General features: G+C 45.7%; 1 protein-coding gene across 1 annotated transcript in view; it reads left to right on the top strand.

Annotated features, from left to right (window-relative positions):
- dip2ca (disco-interacting protein 2 homolog Ca) overlaps positions 1-12,222 on the top strand; it is a 192,307-nt gene that overhangs the window by 1,691 nt on the left and 178,394 nt on the right. Inside the window, exon 2 of the mRNA XM_040049481.1 lies at positions 116-397. Coding sequence (XP_039905415.1) covers positions 319-397 — 79 coding nt within the window. The 5' untranslated portion in view covers positions 116-318. The remainder of the gene's footprint in view (positions 1-115; positions 398-12,222) is intronic.

Here is a 12,222-nt window from a genome sequence, read left to right as displayed (position 1 = left end):
GATTTACTCAGGTTTAAATTTGGAGGGTGTGAGAGCCACAGGCAGCGGACTGGGGAAAACAGTTGTTTTCTACAGTCATTGGTCTTAACGCTGTGATCTTATTTTGAAAATACAGGTTCCGGTAGCAGCTCTGCAGTGTTAGCTGTAGCTTGACGCTGGTTTGCGGAGAACGCGCAGAGCCGCTGCCGCACACGGAGCGACGCTGACGGACTCGGTGTGACTGACTTTGGATTTTTGTGGTTTGTGGAGCAGCGTGGGCACTGGAAACAGGGAGAAACAGCCGGAAAACAGATATTTAAGTCGGTTTGGAACGGCGGAATGGCGGACCGGGACCCGGTGCCGCTTCCTGCGGAGGTGCGGGCCAAACTGGCCGAGCTGGAGCTGGAGTTATCCGAGGGTGAGTACTTGGGTTTCACCGCGGAGCTCGGCGGCTCTGCCGGGGCTCTGCTGCTGTTGTTCCTCTGGGACTGTTTGTCCTTGCTGAGTTTGAACTGCTAGGAGATAAAGTGCTGAGCTCCAACAAGTTCAAGTGCATGTCTGTTCACACGCACACACGCTGCCACAATGACTGCTTTGACTGATCTGGATTTGGATGCAGGAGATGTGGCAGTGAAATGGAAACAGAGCTGTCACTGGCTGTGGACAGGCTACAGTGCTGTTAGGGGGTTCTTGGATTTAAAGGAGATCATTGCAGGTTCACTCCCCCACACTGACACACAACGTCACCTGACGCCAGGTATCATGGGAATAATACAGATAATAGATAAACATCCCATAAAGTGCTCTGGATGAACTGGAGTGGCTGCTGTGCACCAGAGCTCCACGGTATTGTTGCAGTGAAGCCTGCAGGGCTCCTCATTATTCATAAACTGTTGATTATCTGAAGGAGTTCATCAATCCTTACTCTACATAGTGTCCCAGAGTCCAAACACAGCCACTTTACAGCCAGCATTCACCTTTGAATCCAGCTGTACATCACCTTTTAACACTTAACTGCTTTATTTTGTCTGCTCAGGTTTTCAAAAATTCCCTACAATAATTCCCCAGAGTCAGGTGACGTCTCCAAAATCCACACACATCCACGCTGCTCTGCTAATTCCTGATAAAAATCAAAGAATATGTGTCATTTTTACCCCTAATCTGTTGATCTGTGCATGAATCTTTCCATCACGGCTGATAAACAACCCATAAAGTGCACTTTGAAGCCTCACTGGAGCGCAGGAGGCACACAGCAGCCTGCTGTGGGGATATCCTGGGAATTCTGTGGAGGTTTGTGTTTGGGTTTGTCAGTAGGAAAGTTGTTGTCAGAGAGGTTTTGTTATAAAATCCCGTTGAGCAGAGCTCTGCACGCTGCTTAGATGGTGCACAGGCAGCATGCAGCTGTTAGGAGACACACTTTTCACATGACACACCGCAGCCAGGCAGCCTTTTCTCCAGAGAGGCGATGAATGATTCCCATTATATTCCTGCGCCCCCCAATAACACTACAGCATGCTATATCGGGTTGTTTTGCAAGATACTGAAATGCAGCTTGGGTATTGATTTTCTCATTAGCCCCCCTCACCACCTCCTCCCTCCCTTTCTCCCCCTCCTTCCTCCTTGTTCTTCTTCTACTTCAGATTGATATGTCACATTGCTGCAGACTCACTCTCAGCCTGGAGAGTATCATAGTGTCATATTTCAGCTTCCTGCGAGCAGTGTTTTCCCTGCTTCTCTCCGAGTCTTTGGAGGCTTTGTGAGGCTCGGCCATGTATGGAGAAAGAAAACGGCACAGAGGAAGAGGGAGGGAGGGGAAGAGATTGTAACAGCTGACTCTGAATGCACACATCGCATTTTAATGTTTCCACCGCTGCTGCTGTGAACGCTGAAAAGATGAGACAAGTAGTGGTGATGAAGAGGAGGGATGGATGGGGCGGGGAAGGTTGCACATATAAACCGCCAACTCGGAGTTCCTCCAGTGTAAACAAGTGCGTCTCTGGGAAACGGGGTCAGATGCCCCGCTGCAATATTTACATGCTTTGCTGATGGCGCGAGAGTCTGCGGTGGCGGCGGATGCAAAGCTTCTCCGCGTCCTGCAGACTTTGACCTAATTTTTCAATTTCCACGCATCATCCCTCCTCCATGCTTTGAAGCCTCTCGCCTTGGGGGAGTGGTGGCAGAAAACGCTGTTGTCAGCACTCAGGTGAAGGCAGAGCTTCACAGGGACCTCGTATCCTGCTGAAGAGCCCTTGAGCAAGGCAGTACACCCTCTTGTTTCCCCCCTAACTGTCATCAGGTGGTGGGAAGCATCCTCAAAGTGCTTCAGGTGATGGAACAAACATCCCCTTTATACACTGCATGAAAATGCTCTCTGAGGAAGTATGAGGATAATGGATCTCATACCTGGAGGATGAGTGCCTTGCTCATGGGCACAAAGTTCCTGTAAAGCTGTGTCGACACCTGGATGCTCACAGTGATGACGATGGCAGCACAAAGCAAAAAAAAAAAAAAACCTCTGCTTTTTCTCTCAGCCTGCCTCTCTGCTCAAACCCTACCAACATTTCCTACATTTCCCAGAATTCCCTCTGTTCTGAGCACCATCAGGGCACAGGTGTGAACTTGAGAATGAATTTTAAAGCCTGCTGGGCGGACGCTAGATTGAGCAGCGCGGTGAATAGTTGTGATTGAGATAAAAGAGGAGGCGACCTCTCACTCGGACGCTGACTTATCGCATCGCTGCAGTGCATCCTGGGATAGCTGGGGCTCTTAGTGGTCTGTAGTTTTTGCAGGAGACCTTCTGGGTGTGGCACAAATGTGGCATGTTTTAATAATAATGATAACTTTATTTGTCAGACTTGGAGAAAATAGGAGCTTGACTGACTTCTCCCCAGTCTGAGTTTAAGCGCACCGCTTTCATTTTGCTGCTGGATCTGATTTTGGAGAAGAAGGGCTGGGAAACGAATGTCGCAAACACCCTCACCCTGCAGGTCTGCAGCCTGGACACGGTCCTCACAGAGACAGACACTCCCGCTGAAACACACAACCCCGCGCTCGTCGTGCAGCTGCAGACTGACGGGCTGTCCTCAGCTAATCTGGCTGCTGGCTGAATATTAAGCTCTGCAGTCCAGCCCAGATAACAAGCTGTCCATCCCAACACACTGCAGATTACACACACACACACCAGGCTGACCTCAGCTGCTCTGCAGTGCTCGTGCATTGTTGTCTCTGCTGTAGTTTTGATGCAGATTTAGGTTTGTTTCCGTTTTCTTTCATTATGCGCTGCACCAGCTGCCAGGAGGGCACATGCCAGTCAGCTCTGTGGGCATCTCGTCGCCTGTAAACAACCCAGGAAACATTAAACGCATCATTTCTCAGTCCAGTTTTTGCTCAGGCTTGCTCCGGGTACTCCTGCTTTGTCCCGAAGTCCAAAGACGTGCACATCAGATTAATTGCTGATAGGAAATTGTCTCTAGGTGTGAAAACAAACCCTAAACTAAACAAAGACAGACAGACTTTTTCCACTTTTGACACATTGTCTCAAACTTACTCTCCTTGACATCAAGGAGAGGGCGATTCTTTGCATTAGAAAGATTCTAAAATTAAAGGCATACCAGTCTTCTTAGGCCGCGATGTCCGACTGTCCCGCAGCTACACAATTAACGTTCCACATCCACAATGTTTTTTTGTATTTCTTTATTTTTTGAAGCTTCCTGGTTATCTAATAATTTTCACAGGTCTTTGACTCTCCTCTGTGCTGTCAGCCGTGTTGAACTGATACACGATGATGACTGTCTAATTAATTAATCAGCAGATAACTGAAGCTCTTACTTTGGCTGCAAACGTCCAGCTGCTCGCTGACCTGTTTGGCACGTTGGGTAAAAAAGTGAAAGGCTTCAGCTCGTTTCATTTTTTAGATTTCGAAGGGGCGTGCTCGTGCAAAAGCGAGCTGCTTCATTGGTTTGTAAGTGTATTCATCTCATGGCAGAACGTATTGAAAGTTACTTCAGTGTCACATTTCATTGAATCGAGAAGTGAAACCCTTTGGCGAGATGTTAAAATCGCTCTTGCTTCACTCACATCTGGTCCTGATAAGAGTCCTGTGTTATTCTGAAGCGCTCACTCTTCCCTCTTTCTTTCTTTCCTGAAAGCTCGTTCTGTCCGTGGCTCAGCAGAAGCGCTTCCTCTCAGCTCTGATATTTGAAAAGGACTCCAGTGTTCCTTCTCTGTGATTTATCGCCTGTATTTCGACCCAAAGGCAACAGGTTTAACTGACAGAAGTGTGAATCCGAGCGTGAGCAGTCTTCTGGATCTGTAGGGCCGTTTCCCAGAATTCATCTCTCGGAAACGTGGGCCGCCTTGGTTCACGTGGTTTAAAGCAGATCTGAGGTCTGAGTGCTGTTTGGAGCTAGCACTGCGTGACTATCAGTTTTCCACAGGGCTCTGGTGCAGTTTAGGGCAGTGCTTAAGGCTTTATGTCGTCGCTGGTGAAGTCTTGAATAATTCAATCTGAGGAAACGGAGATCTGCATGTGAACGTGCAGAATCGGCAGCTTTCTGGTGAACTCTGAGTTTGAAGGCTTTAGTGGCGTGTGGGTGCGAGCTTTCTGCAAGTGACCAGCAGAAGTGGAAGTCCTGGCCCAGATTTCGCCGTCTGCAGTGAAAAGCCTGAAACGGTGGCTGTTTCCGCACATCGCCCGGTGGCTTCCCAGATTTTATTGACTGAATAATTGTTTTGTCCATCACACGAACGGTTAAAGAATCAATCATCCTGCAGCCGACTGATCCTTTTAACTGTACAGGGCAATTTCTTCCACCGTGATAATTATTATTGAGTTTCAGCCGCAGGTCTTTCGATTTCTTTGCAGATGAATTCGCTTCTCGGAGTTTGTCAGAACAGGATGTGATGTGACGTTTTTGGCAGATTTTCAGGAGCTTCCTGCTGAGTGACAGCGTCTGTGCAGAGATGGAGCTCTGATCCTTCCGACAGCTCGCTGTGAATCAAGATCTTCTGGGAAACGCCACTGCTGCGTCCAACCCAGCTTTCTCCTTTTGAGTAATTTGAGATGCCATCATCAGAAAAAGGGAAGGCGGCGAAGAATGCACGCAAATAAACACATTTTTTGGTTTGTTTTTAAGAGCTGTGTGCAGAATGTCCAAAGACCGCAGATATTTATTTGCTGAGCGAATCCTGGAGGTGTAGCTGCTGACTGTCCAGCTCGGTTCTCCTCTTCCTCTCGCCTTTTTGTTGCATTAACGAAAATCCTCCAAAAGGTAAACTGGAAATGTAAATGCTGTCACCGGGCTCAGATAAATGTCTCCTTCTCTGCGATTCTTTGAAAACGAGCTGATTAATTTTTCATGAAGCGCAGACAAAGATGTCATTTTCCTCCCTAACAGCCTGAAGTGAACCGTGGGATTTCTCAGTGTTAATAAAAGGCCACACTCTCTGAGCCTCCCGCCTCACAGCCTAATGTATTCAGCCGGTGACATTTTACTGAATCAGGTACAAGTTATGGACTAAAAACTGACACCTTTGCATTTTCCTCTCTCTCTTTGCCTGCAGCCTCACACGTCTTCTCTTTAATTTTCTTTAAACTTTCATTTTCTTTTAACGGCCAGAGATTCAGGTGGAGTTCACAAACTCTGACATGTGGCTAAAATGAATGAATTCATTCGGTGAGCTTCCATCAGAGCTGGCCGGAGGCCCGTTTCTGCTCTGCAGTCTGTAGTGATGCAACATGTGGTGCACACATACCTTTAGACCAGGGGTAGGCAACTCCATGCCTCGAGGGCCGGTGTCCCTGCAGGTTTTAGATGCGTCCTTGATCCAAAACAGCTGATTTTGACCCAAGGTGAGATCGAAAACCTGCAGGACACCGGCCCTCGAGGCCTGGAATTGCCCACCACTGCTTTAGACAGAGGGATTAACTGTATATTTACCTGTATGTACTCAGAGTCCAGATTAAGGCTGCCATCTATCATCTATCAGCATTTGCAGAGAGTTTTAGTTCCAGACTAAATGACCAGTGAAGAAGTTTTAACTGCACATTTAATCCCTGCGATGTGTCAATATAAGAAAAACAGCACAACTCAGTTTGTAAAGAAAATCTAAAGAAATCTGTCAGCAGTGTAAAAATAACAGAAAACTAATTTCATGCCTTCATCTGCTGAGATGATCACTGACAGTGACGAGGCTCTGATGCCCAGGGAGGAGCCTGGAGCCCGTACCTCATTAATGTCTGCACTGCAGTCGAACGTGAGATTCAAGGCGTGGATGTTGCTCTGATTACTGCAACAGGTGGACGCCGCAGCAGCAAGTGATGGCTTTACACTGGCGGTTAAAACCAGGTGTGGTCCGACCTTCGGACTGGAGATTGTAACAGACTCTGCAACGTAAAAATGAATCACACTAGGGCTGTTCGATATAACGATGTATATCGGATGACGATATAAAAACGTCTATCGTTTCATTTTACGCTATCTTTTGTTTCGTGGTGTCGCAAAATAAATTGTTTACGGCAATATTTTTTCATCGTTTTGATGGTCACTGTAGTGGCTGTATTCAGTTAAAGTTCTCTATTTCTCTTATATTTAATATAACCTCACTACGGATGGGCAAGCGCCTGTTTTTATGCGTTGTCCTTAGCAACAAGGACGGTAACACCATCGCGTGTCCGCTTGTTTATGTTCCACACAAACCTTTCATCAATACAGCTCAAGATCCTGTTGAGACTTTTCAAAATAAACTGAATCACGTGAAAGGGCAGATTATTTACGGATGAGAAGTAAAAAAGAGCCGCCAGGTGCTAAAAAATAGACCTTAGACTCTAACGTTAGAACAGGCTTTTCCCCACAGCACCCTGTGTAACCTGTGTAATAAATACTGGCAAAGAAAACGGCGGGCGTTACAACTTATGTCTAAAAATGTGTCGTTTCATGCATCGGTTAAAACACTCGACTCCAGCTACATGACGCGCAGCTGGAAACACTTCCCGCAAGTCGAGCTGCCCGAGATTCAAGAATTTACAGAAAATGTTACATTTTTGTGATTTATATCGTTATCGGGATGATAGAATTCTTATATCGGGATATGAGATTTTGGTCATATTGCACAGCCCTAAATCTCTCTCTCTCTCACTCACACACACACACACACACACACACACACACACACACACACACACACACACACACACACACACACACACACCCCTCCGACGCTGACTGAGTGAATACTCAATGATTGTGGTGAAGTTTTAAGTCGAGTTGTCTGCAGAAGGAGTTTTATCTACATCGCTGATGACACTGATGATGTTTACGTGGACTTGAGTGTTCTGATTGGGGCTTTTATGCTGTGATGACTTGATACTTTGCTTCCCTGATTTCTTTCTCGCAGTCAAACCAAAGTTGCTAATCTGAAATTTATTGAGCAGTTGACCAACAGGTCGCCTCCATCCGACCCGTCACATCTAGAGGTCCTAATAAGTCATCAGAGGGCTTCTTCATGTTGAGGAATCTGAACTCTGATGACTTTGCTGATGTTCGGCTAAATTAAAGTGTTTCATGAGTCACCTGTGCAGCCACAGATTTTTAATTGTTTTTTCCCCTTGTAAACTTGTCAACATGCTTTAATTCATTTATCTAATGTGCAGCCTGTTTTATCTCAGTCAGTGTCACCCCCCCCCCTGTGTTTTATAAGGTGTTTTTTTTCATTGGTTTTTTTTAGCACAAACAGAGTCAACTGAGCAGACTGTACATAAATGATGGCAGTAACAACTATGATATTGCTCATTTAAGTGCCGTTTTGAAGCACCCGTGTTTACATTTCCACTTTGTATCTTTGGAGTCTGAATCTGACTGTTCAGATAGCAGGGTGGTTATCATGATAAGGTATCAGGAAATGTTAGCAAGTGTGTCCAGATGCATAGTTGTATCACACAGACACAGATATAGTGCTACACTATACATACACTTCATACATTTCAGCGGAATTCTCTGATAGTTGAGACCTTGAGTTCAGACTCCTAAGGTCAGGTAAAGCCTAGAAGATGGCTAACTGCTAGCTAACTGCTACAGCTAGCTAGGAGCTAGCTAACTGCCACATCTGTAAAAGTGCTTCAGGTGTTTCACTCTTTCCCCCATAAAGATGACATTTGACCACCTCCCCTGTATAATGAGTTTTACACCTCAGTGTGGATCATTAACGAGGTTTTGCGATCTTTTGAATAGTTTCTGGGTTTTTTGAAGGCTAGCTGCGCAGCCAAACACCACCCTCACTAACTTCTGATCCACAGTCATAGTCTAAGGCCTGAAATGTGACAGAAACCACTGATTTCAGAGCTTCAGGGGTTACTGCTAATAAACTTTGAAGGGTTGAAAAGTTCAGATTATTAATGATGGATGTGCTGAAAGTACTTTTCATATCAACTTTTCTGTCCTTTGTGCACTTTATCCGCTTCCAGGAACAGCATCTCTGCTGGTTTCGAGCAGCTTCTACTTCGTTGTTCATGATCTTAAAAAACTGCTTTAGTTTGCTGCTGTTCCCCTCCTTCAGGTAAAGAAAGCTACTTGCACTATTCTCCTCGCTGTCATGTCACTTTTAAGGGCTTCGTTTTTCCCTCTCTGATGTTACATTTAGTCTGCGGTTCCTGTCAGCAGAGCTGAAACCACACATTCAACTTTTCAGAGATGAGACATAAATATCAGTCTGTGTTTGTGCAGTGGTCACAGCGACTTCCCCTGCAACATAACATCTCACCTTTAGACCGGCAGTTGCCATAGAGATGTTATTTTCTCTCCTCCTTCCTGGGAGATTATGGCCTGTGGGGATGGAGGGAGGCTGGTTCTACCTTAGCGCGCGGAGCCTCTGTCACACGGCAGGGCCGTAAATTCATATTTGGTGTCTTCGTCGTCTCCCTCGAGCGATATGAACAGTGATTCAGGACTCCACACGTGCAGTCACTTGACGTAAATCTGCCGGCTGTCCTCGCTTGACTCCCGCCGGAGAAATATCCGCTGAAATTGCCTCTTTATTGCAGACGCGGCTGCTGTTAAAAACAGTCTCAGGCGAGCAGCACTTCAGATCCAGCGAGGTGACGCGAGCCCGAGATGATCAGCCTGTCGAGCTGAGCAAACACAACGAATTTACAGCAGAGGAAATACTCCTCTAGGAAAGGAAAGACAGAAGTTGTTATTTTTTCATTCCTTTTTTATTTTTCCCCCCCTCCATAGTTTCAAAAGCCTGAAGGGTTATAAAACATAAAGCTCACTCGGCGCACAGGCGAGCACGTAAAAACTTTCCGCTCCGGGAAGAAAAACAAAATTAAAGTGATGTTTTCTTTCCCAAACAGCAGCGCTATCGATTCCCCAGAGCATCATCTTTACACACAAACACTTTCTTAGCTGAATGCAAATCATCTCTCTCCTCTTCCCCCAGTGGCCCTTTGTTGTTGTTCTTTATTAAAACGTGTTGTGGTGCTGGCGAAGGTCACAGAGAGACTTGCACAGAAGTGCACGCATGACGTGAACGAACTAGAAGCAACGAACTTGCTTGTTGTTTTTTGAAACGGGCAACTTGGTGAAGTGACGGCTCTTAAAAGTGTAAACGCATCAACAGAGAACTTGAATGAAAACACAAGGTTGACAGATACGGCTCCGCCTCCTCCTCTGTGCAGTCCGTCCACATGTTTGTCATCAGCTGTCATCCGAGAGGCGGGTGGCTTCTCGCAGGAGGCGGCCGCATAAATATTCATCTGGCCTCGCTGTCAGCATCGCAGCACAACAAATCTGAGGGCTGGAAATGTCAGCGGGTCCAGCGGGCGTTTGTTTCTGCCTGCTTTAGGTTGTCAGTTCTCGGCAGGCGGGAGGAAGACAGGTTGACGTCCGGTCAGAAAGCCGGCAGGAAAAGCAGATTGGGCTGCAGAGGCTGCCGACGGTGATTTGCTTTATCGGTGTTGAGGTGGAATTAAGTGGGAAACTCGCTTTTTTCCAATTTAACTGAGTGCAGACTGTTGCTTGTCATTGTAGGCAGAATAACACGAGGCAACTTAAAAATAAGACGTCGAGACATTTCAGAGGTATTTATGTGACATCTGCAACAGAAAGCGCTGTAGCAACTTTGTATCTCAAGGAGCTGGAGCAAGTGTAATTATTATCCAATCCTCCCTCGGGCCTGCATGAGAGGAAGAAGAAGAAACAGTGGCCAGTTTTCCTTTCATACAGTCTGTGATTCTGACCTCCTTAGTTCATTGTGAAGGATATGCAGACAGTGAAACGACAGTAAACACAACACAGGCTGGAGTTGACGGTGAGAGACCCGAGAGGATAAACAGGAGGGCTTGTGGTGTCCTTTTAACGAAGGCCGTATCTTGTACCTCAGCTAGGATAGCTGTCAGCCTGATCTTCTTCCATGAAGTTAACTAATGCATGTTAAACATTTCACATGTAGAAAAAACATAAAGAAGCTTTTGTTTTTAAAAGCTTAAAGACTCTTAAAGTTTGACCTGTTCGTATCTTTTGACTACGGTATGAGCTTTGAGTGTATCCCACTCTAAACGAATACAGTGTAATTTAGCTTTATGCTTGAAGTGGAAAGAAACTCCCTTGAGTCTCCCTTTTTCGCCCTCATTTGTCTTGCTGTCTGCCGAGCTGCACATTTTTCTCTCTGCGTTGAAGAAAGTTGATAACTCTAAATGTTCTTAGTATCCACCGCCAGCAACTTTCCCAATACGCCAAGACAACACTGTCCACTGGCTTTTGGACTGTAGCTTTAAAGCTTGGATTTTGGACCATCCATCCACTTCAACTCACCCGCTTCATTTGGCTTTATAAGTCATTAAGTTGAGCTAAGCACCCTTTTCATACATAATTTACAGCAGTCATAAGCCTGCATACAGTTTTATTGGTTTAATTATGCTTTGAAGTTATTATGAAACGGTAAATTAGCGATAGAGACCATAAGCGTTTTTGTAGAAGGTTGTAAACATGTTTATTTCTGCTGTAAAGTTGGACATCTTAACTGTACAGTCTGTGGGGATTGACTTGCTTCTGGAGCCAGCCTCAGGTTTTTGCCATCTCTCTCAGAAATTTGAGAAAACGATGCAAAACGAACAACTTTCGCTTCAGAGGATTCGGATGTTTCTGGTTTATTCAGCTTGTTCCTGTTTCTATTAATAATCTGTCAGTTCTCTGTATGATCATTAATAGCTTGTAGCAAGTAAAAAAATCTTTTCATGTGACCTCTGTCAAACAAAAACACGACACAAATCGAGTCTTCGGCCTCAAACATGTAAACAAACCAGTGTGGGGATTCCTATTTAAAGCTACAGCCATTCCCAGTTTCCCCCCGAGTCTGGACAACAGAGGTAGAGACTGTAAAGTTGGCGTGACCTAAAGAGTCACAGCCGATTATTGAGAGTGCGCCATGTAAATAAACCAGAACTGTGCTTTAAAGCATCCGCTTTCTTTTTAGTTATAAAAACTTTCAGATAAAACTCGATGTTTTGTCTTCACCTCAACATTTCAGAGCACTTAACCTTTCAGATTTCATCAGAGCGCTCGACATGTTTGAAATGAGAACCCAAGACGGCGCGTTTAAGCCTCCTCTGCGTTATCTGAAGGGAGATGGCATTTGTGCTTGCTCAGGCGATTTGTAAAAAGCGGAGTAATGGGCTTCGGCTGCTCCATCTGCCATTAGAGCGATCGGAAGACCCCCAATCAGCATTTTCATTTGCTCTGCCTCCCGCGTCTCTCCGATCAGTGTCAAACCCGAGAGCTCGGCTTTAAAGCTCGACGGCATCTGGTGAAAAAAACCCTCAGTCACCTAACTGGCTCCAGCGAGAGGGCGTTGATCGTAAAAACTTGTATTTTCCTCCAGAATCAACTATTAATGAGCTGAGTTAACAATTCCCAGACTGTGGTGATTATGCGAGCTGCTCTGTGGCGTAGCTGTAGTAGATTTGGGAGTGTTTATTTGGAGTTCAGGCCTGTGTTTTTTATATGAAAGCATTTTCTGGGAGCTCATTCTTTGGCTTTGTGTAGGGATGCAGAAAGGGGTTCTGGGTAACGTATCATGCCGTGCATATCTGCAGCTTGTTGTGCCAAACGCTCGGTTAATAGGAAAGTTGTTGAGTGGAGCCACACCGTGAAGGACTGTTTTCATTATTGATTAAGGCCGAGATTATTTACTTCCTCTGTTAATTATTTTGTGTAGTTGGTGCAAAAATAGCACAATGGTTTCCAGCCA

This window comes from Simochromis diagramma, unplaced genomic scaffold (assembly GCF_900408965.1).
Source record: "Simochromis diagramma unplaced genomic scaffold, fSimDia1.1 OVJJ01000355.1, whole genome shotgun sequence".
Classification (NCBI taxonomy): domain Eukaryota; kingdom Metazoa; phylum Chordata; class Actinopteri; order Cichliformes; family Cichlidae; genus Simochromis; species Simochromis diagramma.
This window is presented reverse-complemented; position numbering and strand designations above follow the sequence as displayed.